This window comes from Nothobranchius furzeri, chromosome 9 (genome assembly GCF_043380555.1).
Source record: "Nothobranchius furzeri strain GRZ-AD chromosome 9, NfurGRZ-RIMD1, whole genome shotgun sequence".
NCBI lineage: Eukaryota > Metazoa > Chordata > Actinopteri > Cyprinodontiformes > Nothobranchiidae > Nothobranchius > Nothobranchius furzeri.
The window spans coordinates 59,601,379-59,617,800 of record NC_091749.1 but is presented as its reverse complement, the minus strand read 5'-3'; the positions used below and the strand labels follow the sequence as shown (position 1 = coordinate 59,617,800).

General features: G+C 39.5%; 1 protein-coding gene across 1 annotated transcript in view; it reads right to left on the bottom strand.

The window, feature by feature from the left end:
- Positions 1 to 14,770, bottom strand: part of adam10a (ADAM metallopeptidase domain 10a) — a 39,179-nt gene extending 24,409 nt beyond the window's left edge. Inside the window, exons 1-4 of the mRNA XM_015952998.3 lie at positions 14,472 to 14,770; positions 11,717 to 11,867; positions 2,387 to 2,505; positions 1,822 to 1,980 (exon numbers count right to left, since the gene is read on the bottom strand). Coding sequence (XP_015808484.3) covers positions 1,822 to 1,980; positions 2,387 to 2,505; positions 11,717 to 11,867; positions 14,472 to 14,523 — 481 coding nt within the window. The 5' untranslated portion in view covers positions 14,524 to 14,770. The remainder of the gene's footprint in view (positions 1 to 1,821; positions 1,981 to 2,386; positions 2,506 to 11,716; positions 11,868 to 14,471) is intronic.
- Between the last annotated feature and the right edge of the window lie 1,652 nt (positions 14,771 to 16,422).

The window sequence follows — 16,422 nt, the reverse complement described above, 5'->3', positions numbered from 1 at the left end:
ATCAGGAATCGGCTGGCTGCATTTGTCTAAAAACCTTCACCAATAATAGAGGTGTGAATCTTCACTTGTCCCCCCATTCGATTACGATTTCACTGATAAATAGAAGATGCCAGATAATTGCTTTTTATTTATTTATTCATTTTTTATCAAAAACGAAATTGACACAACTTGCCATCCCTCAAAAGCTCTCCATTCACAACAGGTTAGGACAAAGCATTTTAAACATTTAAGATTTAACAAAGTAAAACAATCTGTTTCCTCATTCAAAAGCCACACCTCAGGCTGAGAAAAACATGTTTTGCAAAAACTCACAAAATCTGAAAAAATACTGAAAACCTACAGGACACATAATGTAATAATAAAATACAAAATGGGTTCATATATGAATGTTTAATGTCTCTGAGCAGCTTTAGTCAAATATTTATGCCACAGTTCAAGGCTGTAAGAAATAACACCAAATGATATGTTTGACTTAGTTTGTTATTTTATTTGAACCCAGTGGTTCGTTTCTGAAATGTTGGAGAATGAATCAAGTTCTGTTTGATGCAGAAAATAATAAAACATAAAACTAATTCTACACTTCCAATAATATTTAAAATGTGTGTTTTATTCTTTCTGATAATAACACCAGCAGAAGGCTGTGGGCTGGATTAGGAGTAAATTACCCAGCTGATGGATCTCCTTCACTAACCAGCTAACTAAAAACCTTTCCACTAGCCTGTCCTGTGTGACCCTCACCATGTAACCTTCATGTCCATGCTGTCTCTGGAGGAGCAGATAGGAGACAAGACCTCCTGTAACTTAAAATGAACCAAAGCTTCCTCCCAGCTTCTCTTTAAGCTGAATTTAACATCAGTTTATCATCATGAAACAAAAGAATTAAGTAACAAGAACTTCTATCTTCTATTTCTCTCTCCTTTTAACTACTTTGTGTCCCTAAGTAAAAGAGACAGACGCTGCAGCCACAGTCACTGACCCCGCCCCCTCCACAAGACCAGACCTCCAGGCATCGCAACACTCCGTCTGTGACTTTACTGCTCAACTCTCTCAGTTGCTGTGCGAGCGAGCGGAGCGGGCTGCGTGACAACCCGCTCAATTAACATAATTCACGGCCCAAATCCAACAGAACCGGTCTGGCTGATTCGGTTCCGATTCGGTCTCAGGTTACAACTCTAGCGCTCAGCCCTGCGGTACCACATTAAGGCGGAACCACTTGGTAAATGTGGAGGACGCTCACTCTGACAGATTTGGATGCTGCGCTGGTGCCGCAGTTAAAAAAAACAAAACTACATTCCACTATAATCGATTATGGCGTACTCTTCTATGATGCGGAATCGTTTATGTCCGCATCCCGATGCATCGATTATGTGATTATTTTCCTCAGCTCTAGGCAATAACACGACTCGGACCAAAATCAACAATTGAACCATCCAGTTGTAGGTCTCGCCAAACTACTGCACTTCCCTGGGTCCTCCACTCATTACACACTCACGTATTTAACAACATTACTGGTATGAGAGGTTCTCCGCTCAATAATATCTCAGGAGAATCAGTCGGCTGCTACCACTTAAATGTTAGGACAAACTACCAGAGTCCCAAAAAGATAAAACACAATTTGAAGTCATGGACAAAAAAAAAACAAAGACGCCTGGACCTAGAAAACGGCAACTGGTGTTTTGTGCTCTGGAAACATGGGTTCCAGTATCCTGCACATGGCCCAGGGATGATACCCGACGGGAGGGAGGGGTGTTCTGTGACCATGTTTGTGTTTAAATGCTAACTTGTTTGCAGATTTGCTATTTTAGCTATAAGTGTACTTACGGATGTCGTCTTCATGATAGATGACTGAGTGGAACGGTACATTCTTGTCCTCCATGTACCTCTCTGAGGGTTCTACATAATAAGTTCCTTGATGAGTTTTAATGAAGCCCTCAAAGCGTCCATCAACCACAGAGCCATGTGTCAGTGTGCCCTTTTCACCTGAGGAACATTAAAACAGGACATGCAGTAGTATATTGGTACTTCGGTAGTTCTTCATCTACAATAAACATAATAAAATACACCCATCTGTTCACACTCTGCTGGTTAAACAGCATTAAAAAACCCAGTTTTGTCTCAGATTTGTTTGAACTATACTGAAGACGTGCAGCAGGAAAGTGTTCAGACAGGAAGGAAGCAAAAGCAGAGGAAAAAATAGAAGGAAAGGTAACAGGAAGTTCTGTATGATTTGATTCATGACATACTGTTCAAATCACTATTTACACTTCTCACATGTAAATATACCACAGAGACCAAGACATCACCCAACAGACAACGCAGCGTCCACACAATAAAAAGGGAAGGTGCAGACTTCTCTTTGAAATGGAGAGGAAACAGCTGTTCTTACCAAAAAGTTCTCCACTGTAAATATGAGATGTGTCAGTGGGCGTCTCCTCTCCCGACACGTCAATTATGAGATCTGGAGAAAACAGGCTTGTATCTCTGCTCAGGCGCAAGTTAAAATGCCTAAAGAAAAAAATAGAAAAAAAACGGTTAGCACCCAGAATAAACACTGAACATCAAAAGCATTTTTGTACCAGCACTGCAAAAGAAATTAAAGAAACTTTTAACGGTTTCACACCAAAAACCTCAGAGTTTCACTTTGAACAACAGAACATTGGGTAGCCTGAGACGAGATGATGAATTTAGCAGAAAAAGAAAGACGTTTTTTTTTCTTTTTTTTTTTACTGAGGTTTAACACTCTGCTTGTGCTCAGAGCTGCTAGGCTCAGCAAGTAAGTGCATCAGGAGAAAATGCGAACACTTCAGCTCAGACACAATCATTTTTGTTTTTCTGTATCAGTCTAGGTGGAGGAGTGATGTCTAAGAAAATTACAAAAAAATCACCAAACACATGAGGCCCACTTGAGCCACGAGCTTCTCAGAAACTTGAAAAGACATAATGCTTGAAATGACCAAAAGACTCTCCGCTCGCCAGAAGACTTAAGAAATCACATGAGTTTACACCACATGACTCAGCTGTGTGACTCAGACTGACATCTTATGCGCTGTTCCATTTTCATGTTTTTTGGACATTGTTTTTTGTTATATTTATTTATTTAAAATGAATGTGAAATGTTTATTTTTCTACTTAAATTTGTGCAGAGAATATATATCTAGATGAGCTCCACTCATTGTCGTCCGCTTATCCGGGATCGGGTCGCGGAGGAAGTAGCCTGAGCAGAGAGGCTCTGACTTCCCTCTTCCCAGCCACTTGGGCCAGCTCCTCCGAGGGAATCCCAAGGTGTTCCCTGGCCAGCCGAGATACATAGTCCCTCCAGCGTGTCCTGGATCTTTTCTTGGGTCTTCTCCCAGTTGGACGTGCCCAAAAAACATCACCAGGGAGGCATCCAGGAAGCATCCAAACCAGATCCAAGCCACCTCAACTGGCTCCTCTCTGTGAGCTCAGACTTCATAAAATATCTTTGATACAAAAACAGAATATGATACACCTGATGAGGGTTCAGTGATATCATAACTAATGAACAAGTCCAGTCTGATGTGTTAAAGGAGACAATGAGTGAAGGATGAGTAGAAAAAAGCACTATGTAACTATGCACTATGCATCTTGCGGGTCACTAGTCGATGACAGGCATAAAAAGTCACTATAGAGCGGTGAAGTCGACTAGTGACTAGTTCATACAACCCCTGCTACTGCTCCCCAGAGTGTTCTGCAGCATAATCAGCACGTTCTCTTTGAACTTGATATCAAATTTTCACCTCCTCTTCGTCTCTGCACGGTTAAAGTTACCCTCGCGGTCTATCACTGGCAAATCAAAAGTGAGACGGATGACACAACCGCCCCCCGTACTTGCTTGTTACCACATTCCACCCGGCCACAATAAAAAAAACGGCCATTATTCACCTCCACCGACTCTGACACCGGCCAAAATATGATACCCGGCAGTTAATTGAATACAGGCCAATATTAGAGGATTTACGGTAGTCTTCTACACCCATCTCCTGCTATAGAAATCTCCTGATAGAAAATAGACTGTGAAACTCCAGGATTTGAAAATCCTGACAGATCTACGTCACACTGTCACTAAACATTCATGGACTTATCCATCTAGACTCATGACGGGGAAGGTTGTTGTTGTTGTTGTTTTTGTTTTGGTATCCAGGAAACGGCAGAAAACGTCTCGGCTAGTGGAAGCTAACCGTTAGCATTAGCAACTTCACCACACGGCAGAAGCTCCTCCTCCTGTGTTTTTTGTGGAGATAAAACATCAACGTTGCAAAGCAAACAAAGTCAGTGGTAGAGTTGCGTTGCTGTTATTCAATCGGGGCGAGATGTCCAAATATCAGCAAATAAGACTCCTTATCCTTTCGTCTGAAGCTGCTTTCTCCTCCGGCCGATTTCTGACCCAGAGTACAACTCACAAAGCATTTGTTCCTACTAGAGACCGCTGCAAACGTGTTACAAATACAAGTGAAGGACGTCTTTAATGTTCATGTTTCTAGAACAAAGCTGAAACGTTTAAAAGTGGCACAGCAATCTTTTTTCAGGCACAGCATCATTGCAACTGAAGCAAAGAGAAAAAGAAAATGATGAAAAGTATTAAACAGCCTCAACACTAGGAACAATGAAACATGATCCACTGTTTGGAGTACAGATCTCCTGCCTGTTATCGCACCACACCCCCCTGGCCGGTCTTGTCCCGTCATGTGACCCGTATTCATGTGATATAGAATTAAACAGCAAGGCTTTTCACTTGTTACAACAAGCAGCTATGCTGCTAAATAGCCTACTCTGAGTTTCCACAAAGGGAAGACTGTCATTGTTTGCACTCACCAGTAAAAGCAAACAGGAAATGATGCTATCTTTTAGTTGATTTCTTTAACCCTTCAGTTTTCCTATCAGGTGACCCCGCCAGGACAGGGGGTGGTTTAACAGGGTTTAAAGTTTACACCATAGCAGGGGTGAAATGATCCACCCCTTAAAAAATATTAAAATAAAAAATACACCCCATTTACAATGCGGGAGGGTAGGGATGCACCGATCAGGTTTTTTGTTGCCGATCACCGATACCGATATCAAAGAATGCTGATCACCGATACCGATCACGTGGATTTGCCAGAAATTTTCTACAACATTATAATGAGTGCTACAAACGACATAATCTGGGAATAAAGGAAATGCAACCTAATCTAAAATGGTCTGTATTAGGGTTGTCACGGTGTGAAAATTTAACCTCACGGTTATTGTGACCAAAATTACCATGGTTATTGGCATTATCGCGGTATTTTTTTTAAACGTGCTACATTTTCACACAATTAAATAAACCCTGTATGTCAGGAAATATTGTCCTCAGTTTGTGTCTAAATTTGGCCTAAAATATGTTATTTTGTAATTATGTTGTTTATTTGTTTACATTTTTTCCATTTAGTCTTTAAAATACCAATATTCGCCCATAACTTCTTATGTTGTCTGTTTGATGTCATCATTTTAAAAATATTAGTTCAGATGATACTCAGTACTCAAGTAGCCTTCTAATCAGATACTTTTTTACCCTTACTTGAGTAATAAACCCTATATCAGGAAAATACTGTCCTCAGTTTGTGTCCTTCCAGTGAGCTTTGCAGATTTGGGGAAATGTCATCAGGCAGTAATCATTGTTAAATTCATAATTATTCTTGGAGAGAGACCAACTCTTATCTGCCCCTGGGAGCCCCGTAATGCATAGCGTCATTTCAACATGGGGGTGTCCGCGACACGGTTTATATGCAGGTAGCGGCGCTGCGGCTGCTTTATATAGCGACTCGTTGCATTCTCCCTCAACCTAAATCCTCGGATCACGCATTTTAGCTAAAAACGCTAACGTTAACGTGCCTTGCGTTGACTGCAGAGTTGTGGGTGATGGTCACGCAGATGTGTCATGAGATTTGAAGCGTTGCTGCCTTTCACAGACACTTTTTCTGCATGTGCTGCAAACAGGATAGCAGTCTTCTATCAGCTGTCCCTCGGCATTCTTCAAATATCCAAAAGATGCCCATACTTCCCACTTTGTCTTCTTTGAGGGATAAAAAATGTCCTCCTGAGCGCTGCCGTCTCCTCCTTTGGCCATTATTTCAGCTTTAGCTTCAAGAAAGTTTTGGTTGTAAACAGCAAAGCGCACATGTGCCGCCGGTCCTGCAACTTCAGCAGATGATACGGTGGCTGGTAAGGGTCACCGCGCCTACACCACAGCCACGGTAAACCCACCAAGATGATATAGTTTTTTAAAAAAACAAGACGGTTATTATTATTGTCAACTTTTTTTTTTTTACCGGGGTTTACCGCTACACTGGTTACCGTGACAACCTTACCTGATCGGTCTGCTTTGATCTATTTTGAAAACTCTGATCAAAACCGATAGGGGCGCTATCGGCCGATTACGATCAAATGCCGATCCATCGGTGCATCCCTAGGGGAGGGTTAAATTACTTTACTGCTCAAACTGGGTCAACAAAGAATATATTCTATATTTGAAAAAGAGAAAATAATGAGCATGTTTTGTTTATTGCTTAGAGTTAGTCACCCTCTAACCAACCTGGTGAACTGCATAAACGAGTGCCTAATGGTGTTGTAGACGTGTGCATTTATTATTTAGGCATTTTAGTGCATCTTATTTAAAGTGACAGTGTGTAGTTTTCTGGCGCTAGGGGGCAGTACATACATACATTTCAGGGTAGTTTTACACCATCTCGCTGTGACTGTCGCTAGTTTAAAAATACATTATGGTAAATGTTGTTACCTGTTGCAGAAAGCATGCAACCTCAGCGTGACGCATCAGAATTTGATGGTCCTTCAGTTAATTCCATCGAGAATGCAATGCCATTTGTAGTTTTATGGTGCTGTAGTTTCAGGGTGTGTTCCGGGTACTGCGCCTGACGATGACGTCATCATACTACGGCAATACCAAACGACCTAAATATGTTGCATTTCTTTTTCGATTCTGTACTTTCACATCAGTTTTGAAAGGAGTTCACCAGTTTTGTTTGTGAATTTGTGTTTCTTGCTGCCTAAATGTTTTTGAACAGGGTTTTAAGGTCCACAACGTCACTTTCGGCTACAAAAAAATGCTGACATCCCGTGTGCGACGTGTGTTTACACTAGCCGACAGCATGGATGCCCTCAGAGCTGCGCTCGCTTTATCAATTGTTCAAGCGCTTTTTGCTTGTTTGTTTTTGCAAGCGGAATTACTGCTCCTTGCGGAAGACCACAGACGAAGGACGAGGTTAAGAACGGGGGGGAAGTACTGCCGCCTGCAGGTCTGGCATGTCCTTAACAACGTATTTATTCGGGTATGTGTGGACAGAGTTTTTTTTTTAAAACGAGGTGGTGTGGATGCAAGTTTCTGGAGGGGCGGATATTCGTTTTTTAAAAAAACCCGGCTACGTGTGGACTAGGCCTAAGTTTTCATGAACAAACCAACCTCTAAACCAGCCAACATTGCAATAAGAGGAGATTCCCTTCACTTTTGTTATTATACTCATGAGTCAGACCGCAACTATTTTGATTTGCTGCCTCATCGTTATCACAGCGTTGATCAAATCCGCACAGACAGGTTGTGGTACAGATTCTGTTACAGGCTGTTATCAGCAACACAACTGACCGGAACGACACACTGAGGTACATAACGGATGATAAAACATCAACTCTGTTACAAAAGCTTTTGTCTGAGCATGTAAACAAATGAAAAAAAAAGTCTAAAATGTAAAGGTGTTTGTGTTTTTCTGGCTGGTGAAGCGATGATTACGGTTTCTACATTCAAACACAGGAAATAGCATATATATATATATATATATATATATATATATATATATATATATATATATATATATATATATAAAGCAGAAGTAAACGACTTGCTGTATGAACTAAGTAAAAAGGAAAACCTAATATTATAATCCTTCAAATAATTTGGAACATTGTTGTGATTAAATGTAGAATTTATGATGTGTGATGTAAAAATATGCTTCCATTCTTAATAAAACATGACAATAAAGGTAACAATTGGTGTCTTCCAGTAGGGCTGGGCAATAAATTGAAAGTGTATCGTTATCGAAATTTCTGACTCTTATCGAGATAAATGTACTGACATGGGAAAAATTGATAATAAAAAAAAAATGAAAGGATGTGTGTAAGTCGGCAACATTCATGTCCCTTTAAGAAGCTGTACCACCTTGAGTCACATTCAAATGTGACTCAAAGTAATACACGTGACAGTCCCATCTAGTGGACAACTTTTGTTTCTGCGCATACCTGTAGTTATCCTCCATTTATCGTTATCGAGGTGAAATCCTCAAAATATCGTGATATTGATTTTAGGCCATATCGCCCAGCTCTGTCCTCCAGATGTGCAAACATACTAGTGCGCTACAGGATGTTGTCATTTCACAACAGTTAGGATTCAAATGACTCTTATTTACCCCTTATTGAAGTGTAATACATGCCTATACGAGTTTTTTTTTCAATCAGTCAGATTTTATTTAAACAGTGCCTTCCACTGTCTTCACAGAAGCCACTGAGCAGTACATAAAACAATAGCCTGTCAAAATCAGGGTTTTTCCTGGCTCAAATTGAACCAGAGGTGGTACCATCCTGACCATGCACCAGCACAAGCATACTCTATGCATTTAACTGCCTCACATTTTTTAAAGGCAAAATATTATAATAGGCTCAATAATATGCATTAGATTGGTGTTTAGTTCCTTTTTCCCATCTGATATTTATAGTTACAAATATTTTTAAATATTTGACCTACATTTCAGTAACATTTTAGGTTTGTATTAATAACACTCATCTTAGTCAAAATAACACATAAATATATCCAGTAAAATACTGTATAATGCATTTCATTAACATTGCATTTGCATTGGAAATGGTAATAACATTTAATTGCTGGTGCTAACGATATCATGGTGGCATGTCTATTATGTACAGGTTAGGGTTAGAGGGGGTTCTGTTTTGCCTTGGCCCCCAAAATGCCTTGAAACGGCCCTGGGTGTGTGACTTAAGTTTTGAAGGTGATCTGAATTGTATCAGATGTATAAATATTACATGTGTATAATGTGATGTTTTATACAGCCAAAAACGTGTAGTGGAGATAAATCTACCTACATTTTACTTTCAAGCTTTGTTTTCTTGTTTTTATTTAACTATTTTCCTGTCCTGTCTGTCTCTCATTTTCCTGCATCTCCTCTAAACTCTCCAGAAAAACTGTTGCCTGGATTCTTCTTACTTTTTCACCTCATCAGTTACTTTTGAGCAGATCAAAGGGAACTCCTGACCGCAAAGTGGAGTGCGCGTTTCGATGCTGCATCAGTGAAGTGAAATCACCGCAGCACACGATGAGTGGAGTGCGTCAGGAATGATTAAAAGACAGAGTACCAGAGGATATAAACAGATATGAACGATCATGTGTTAATAATAATGTTTTGTTGTGCCACCCTGAGAATGCATCGTGCGCCGGACGCAGCGGGCGCACCAACGCTCAACAGAATCCTGCTACGCTGAGAGTCCATAAATATTGTAATATAGGCAGAAACTGGATCTTTCCCTGAAAGATATCTAGCCCCATAACTCGATCCCCGCTCCTGGATGAAAAACCGGACATTTTGATCAATGTTGTTGAATTGTGATCGGCAGAAGCTTTTCCGGTTTGCGCCTCACTTTTTTTACAGCAGCGGCCCAAAACAATCTCCTAACACATGGATTTTCTGCTTCCTGATCACGTCACGTGTGACATATGCGGATGAATATCGGCTTTAGAGCTGAGATGTTTGTTCTCACGGTACGGGGGCTCGTTCCGATGCCCACACAGAAAAAGAATGCAAATGACGACTTTAGTCGTCAATAGCAGTGAATGAGTAAAATGCCTGCAATGATGGTGCCTGTTTAACAACAAGCAACAACTCATTCCTAAAAGTTGGTACCATCACTGAAAAGGCTCCACCCTCCCTAAACATGTGCTTGGAGCGACCAATGACTAACAACTCCCACTCAGCTGAGCAGTATGTAGCAATTCAGCCAGATATGGAGGAGAGCTACCCTGTAGTGAACTAAAAATATATAAGAAAATCTTACATTTTTCCTAGTAACACATTGGGAGACAGTAGTGATGGGTCGAGCAACACTGATGCGTCATCTGTATCCTTGTTTCACCCTGTTCCTCTGTTCCTGAACTTTGTTTCTAAGTGATTCTTTTTAAATCATTCATAATATTTTCTGCAGGTTAAATGTTGCTTTTGTTCAACTGATCTTTCATACATTAATAAAAGAATGCTGAGACATCAGAGAAATGCATGGAAAATGCATGCGGAAATTTGGCTGTCCCACCGGCGGTCAGAGCAGGAGGTGGGTTTGGGGGTGCAGATCGGACCGGCCCACGTTGTGTAAACGGCACAGCGGGACGTCAGTAGAGAGTCTTGCTATTAGGTCTGCCTGCAATGATGTTTATGATCCAGCAGGGGTCAGTAGACAAGTGACACAGTGCTGACACAGTATTGATACAGTTTGGGTAATGTGCCGAAACGCTTCACGAGGTCTCATCTACCCATCCCAAGGAGACAGTGCAGAGAAGCCAGCACAGGAGTAATATACTACCCTTCCCTATTTTCTGTCAAAAATCTGGCTGCCACGTTCTGCACCAGTAGCAGCCTGATTCAGTCCAGCAGACACAGCACTGCTTAAACAACAAACAATTTATTTAAAAATAACAGTTATTGATATCTTCTGCACATGCACAGCTAAATTAGTGAGAAAACTGTTCGCACTAACATTTGACTACAGGAAAAGAAACACTTGTACAAAACTCATCAGCTGGAGCCTTTTGCCCAGAGAGAAACTGGTCATAAGGGACTATTATAACACAGAGAGATCGCTGACCAGCATGAATTTGTCTCTAAAGCCAGTCTCCTCCTTTAACTAACTACCTAACCTTTAACTAGGTTCAACCCTGAGAAAGGGTCATGTTCCTGTTGAGCATCAATGGTGCTGAAAGGGTTACATTAGCAAACACTTCAATCACAAAATCTTAGAAGTCAAAATAGCCCTACATAAATACTGTTTAAGCCTAAAACTGCTTATTTTAGCACACTGAGCACATTTAAAACTATATTAGGAATTCATAAAGTGACTAGTTTCAGATTTAATGAACTAGATTTAGGAGAAAGGAAGAAATGTCAGTAAATGCTGCTTTAAAGTTAAATATTTGCAAAGGATCTACGGAAATAAAGCTGTGTGCGGTCAATGTTTGCAACATCAGAGAGATGTGACTAAAGCTTGCAAGAATGTGGCCAGTTTAGTCTTTTTAGTGTTAAATTACAAAAGTGTAGCTACTGTGGCCCTCAGGGAACGATGATTGCAGAGTACCTCGCCCAACACCTGTAAGTCCAGTCTGAAAACCCACTTAATGCAGAAAACAGATTTCTAACTAGTTTCGTTTTTTTACAGTCAAGTACAAATGAAACAATCTTGATTATCACATATGTGAAATTATTAGTTTTGCTTAACAAAAACAACTGTCACTGCCACCCAGAGACTACTGTGTTTGGCGTAAAACCCCGTCTTTATCCGGGGGCTCTGGTGTTTATAAAGTCAAGACGCCAATTCCAGTAATGAATTAAGCGGATTTGTTGCAAGGCAGAAAGACCGAGTAAACCAATGAGGAAAAGCACGTGTGTTTACTGACCTTCCGTGTGCGTGGAAGTCCAGGTGCACCATCCTGTCCTGTGGAGAAAGTGCCCTCTTGGCTCTCTGATGACTGTTATGCAGAGTCTCTGTGTCATATGACAACCCCTCATAATGGCGAATGTATTTGTTTAAAGGGTTTCCAAACTGGCCTGAAAGACAATTCAGTTCAGTTTAGTTTAGGGAAGCAACTATTATTATTCAACAAACCCCAAAACATGGTTTCTAACTGAGCTTTCCGATTTAGGGAGATTTTACAGTTTCCTAATAAAAATGCACATGGAAAGGAACAATGTGCAACAATGACCAGCAACTTTACAAGCAACGGCTCCCTGAACATCCAGTAACAGGCTTATTCAGCTTAATGCCACGGACCACTCATGGTAATCCAGGCAACTGTTGTCTTTGTTCTTTTAACAAAGACACACAAAAAAAAACTCAGTTTAAAGCCAAACTGAGGAGCATGCGATGCTCATCAGGTGACACGTTTTCAGAGTAAATCACATCACTGTGGTAGCTAAATGAATGAAATAGTTGCAAATCTTGTAAATAAAACACTGAATGCTACTAAACAAGCTAAATCTGTGCTGTATCTAAGGTTGTAATGTTAATGAAAAATAAGCAGACAATTATATGTTATCCAAAAACATTTAATTGTCTGTAAATAACTGTTCTGTCTTTTTTGGGGTGTTTTACTGTAACGGAGGGAAACTAATTTATTAGCAATGTGCATGAGGCTTTTGTAGAATAATTATTATTTATAAAGTTCAACAGGAATATGATTATGTATATCATTTAAAATGTGTTCTGCAGAGAACATGCATAACAAAACTCATTTATTGTTAAAAAAGCAAATGCTGGGAAACAATTTGCAGTTATTTTTTACAAGCCAACTTCACAAACCTACTCTACTAAAAGGGAGGGAACACATTTACACAATTATGGGGATAAGGTCATGACTAGCTGCAATAATTCAGGTCAAATGATTGATAAGTAATTGTGTCAGACCTAGTTTTAGATTAAACTTTTTCTAAAGTTTCAGTTAAAGGAGACGGTACAAACTCTAAAGATAGTAAAAAAAAAAAAATCTGAATCCAAATGCTTCTATGCTCAAATCACATGATTGTGTTCAGGAGTTTGAACTTCCGTGTAGTGGGAGTTATGACTCCCCAAACAGGGAGAGGCTGTACCAGGCTAGCAGCAACTTGTTCATGAATGCAAACAGAAAGTACCCCGATCATCCCATTTAATACTTCCTTAGAAAAATGTAAAAAAAGGAAGCTACAGCCAGCCTAAGAAACAAAAAGAAAGGCATGAAGATGAGAGAACAAAACAACAATAAGCCAGGAAAGGAGTAAAACTAAACCCTGCCACCTAAGAAGCTGGGAGAATCCAGAACCACAGAGTTATTTCACCTAAATCAACAAAGCACTTAAAATGCAGACCTGTAAAGTTATTATAATTAGGGCTACTGTTAAGAATGTTACTAATTAATAGGAGCATGTAATGTGATTTTTGCACTTAAGCGGTAAAACAAATAAATCATGAAAAGGACATTTTTTAAAAACGCCAGTTCTGCTGTTATGCAGAGTTCTGGACATCCTCATGACGAGAGCCTACTCAACAACAGGCTTTAAATGGAAAATCAACTTGGTTTGTTTATACCCAGATTGTTCCACAGACATATAATAGTTTTCTACATGTCAGATTATCAACTAAACAATATAATACTGGTTCTGAGTTATTGGTGTATAAACCCCAATGGGTTTCACACGCTGATAAGTGTTGTTTACATTTCTGTAATACTAAAAGGGCCCAGCCTCATTGCTTGACAGTAAAATAAATGTGGAAAAGTAAAACTTGATATATTTAAGTTCCTGTATTAATTTCTGGAAGAAATCTATGTTAATTTACGGAGTTACGTGAACGTTTTTGCACAATTGGACAATACTAATGTAGATCAATGAAACTAGGGATGCAACGATACCACTTTTTCCCAAACCGATACCGATACTTGGATCTGAGTACTCGCTGATACCGATTACCAATACCGATACTTCTACCATACATAAAAGGCAATGATTTGGAATACATATTTTCTTTTCTTCTCTGCACAGGAAAAGACTGTGAGGTAGATAAACAGTACAATATATGAATGGAAATCATCACAAAACTTAAATATTAGTTGAACAGAAATGACAAGTTAGTGAAACCATTTTCAAGCAACTGCATTGGTATCGGTTAACTTTTACCGATACCGATACTGGTATTGGCATCGTATCGGTGCATCCCTAAATGAAACATAAAACTCTAAATTATATGACACGTCATAATGGTGATGGTCCTAATGTAAATAGTGTAATGTCTTTCCTGGTTCACCTACTAATCTACTTATTTACGAGCAGTGTGGTATCTGGAATCTAGTTTTGAAAATGTTCTTGTAGTTCCAGATTATTTCATTGATTGATCAACGAATAACTTTTGCTTCTGAAGTGTAGGTAGCATGGATGTCATTGACCAAGAAATTAAATGTATTAAACGCTGGTAAATTATTTGATAGCATACCAGCAGTAATCTGATTTTGAGTTACTTGTAAACTCTAGTTAGAACCAATAACTGTGCAAATAGGTTAGATAAGTTAGAACCAGCAAACGTTAGCCAGCTAGCTAACAAGTTCTCTAGCAGAGTTCAACTTCATAATCCGATTAGCGCTATCACTGAACGCTTTCCTTTCTGACAGCCAGTGGAAAACTTACCTCTAATATCCCGTAGGCAGCAAAACATAAGAATTAACTTGACAAATGTCATATCGAAGTCCCGTTTAAATACCAATAAACTAGCTAAACGAGCCAGCGGGACTGCTGCACTTTTCTTCTGTTTCGCTTGAAACTTTAGTCGTCGTTCTTCCTTGTTAGCGGACTCCCATAACGAAAACCGGCTCTGCCTGTCTCCCTCCCTAAGCACGACGCCACACACAGTCAGACAGTAAGACGACAGACAGGCAGACAGATCCTCCTCCCTTCCGGTTTGTTTTGCAGAGAGAGAGAGCACCACAGAGCACACTCACTAGTCCTAAAGACAATAACAAATCACTTGTTCTTCTTCTATTTGAGTGTTGACAAGTAACGTTGTGCTGCGTTACCGCCACCTACTGGCAAAAAGAGGAACAGAAAAATGACCCAAAAAGTAAACTAACTACACTTTGATTTCTTTTAATTTACCATTATTTCTGGTATATTTTACATGTAATCAATGTACTACAATAAAGTTTACCCATGTTTTTTTATTCAGGGTATCACTTTAATGCCACTTATTATTCAAATATTCCTTGTCTGTATTGTAGTTTCTTTTCACTCTGACACAACCAATAACCAAACCACAGCAAGATGTTTAGCAGAGTGAAAATGTTCTTCAGCACATTCCTGACCATGCAGGCCAGGAAAATCTTCCCAGATGATTATCTTTACCTGCCTTCATTATACACTGCAGGATCTCCCTGTTAGGGGTGGTACAATTTCCAAATCATGCAGTAATTCACCTGGTCTTGAGCCTCTTGACATCTGTGTCTTGAGGAAAGTATTTTTGGCTACAACTGTTGACTGACTTTAATGCCGTCTGAATAAAAGCCTCATTTGACTTTTGATTTCACATGTCAGCAAAGTTCTGATAGTTTGCATTAAAATAGTATTTCTGGAGTTCACACATCTGCACCTAGACAGGGAAGGCACAACAAATGTTTCACTCAGAAAGTTAGAGCAAGCTGACCAACTTCTATTAGTTCTACTAGGGAACCTCCTGTTCAGTTTTCACCTGAAGTGAGCCACAGCAGCTCTGCTTCTAGAGCAGAACTTTAAAAAGGAAATGAAAAAACAGACTATGCTATCAACAATGTCCTAACTACAGCCTGAAACAAACATGCAGATGTATATGTATGTAACCAATGAAAATAACGTAGAATTGATTTCTCTTATTTATCACTGTTTGACTTCATGAAGCATTCATCTGAGTAAAGGGGCTTTGAGTAAAACATAGTAAAGTATTTTTTGTGTGTTTTAATGTCCAGAAGTTCAGTGAAACTGAGATTAGTCCTTTGCAAGGTTTGCTATTTTCTGGAGGCAACTCCAGGTTACAGACATGCTTTTCATTGCAAATAACGGTACTATTTATGCAGAATCTGTGTGACTTTTCTCTTGACCAATGCTAATCTTCAAGTTTCCCCAGACCAGAACTTCCAGTGTGTGATCATCTCTCAGACGTAAGCAATACCAACCTTGCACACACTTTACCATTATTGTATAATCAAAATTATGCAATATGGTTCGAGTTTTGAATAAAATGTATTAAAAATACAGTAATTATTTTTGGTTTGAAACAACCCCACATAGCTCTGAACTACATATTTTTGCTGAATATCCGAAACAAATTTTAAACATAACATAACCTGTACTTATAAACATACAATAATTAAAATTTATAAAGTAATTAGCATTAATTTTCTGGATTTCTGCAAATATTTAGTAGTGGAGATTGGAAAACAAACGTAAATTTTGAGGTTGTGAATACCGTATGTTGCTGCCCTCTAGCGATATTAAGACGTTACTACACGTCAATCTGTTGGGTGTTGCGTTTACGGGTTCGCGCTCGTTTGACAAGCTTATACCTAAGTTACGTAAAACTGTCAAGATTTCACGACGCCAACGCAACATT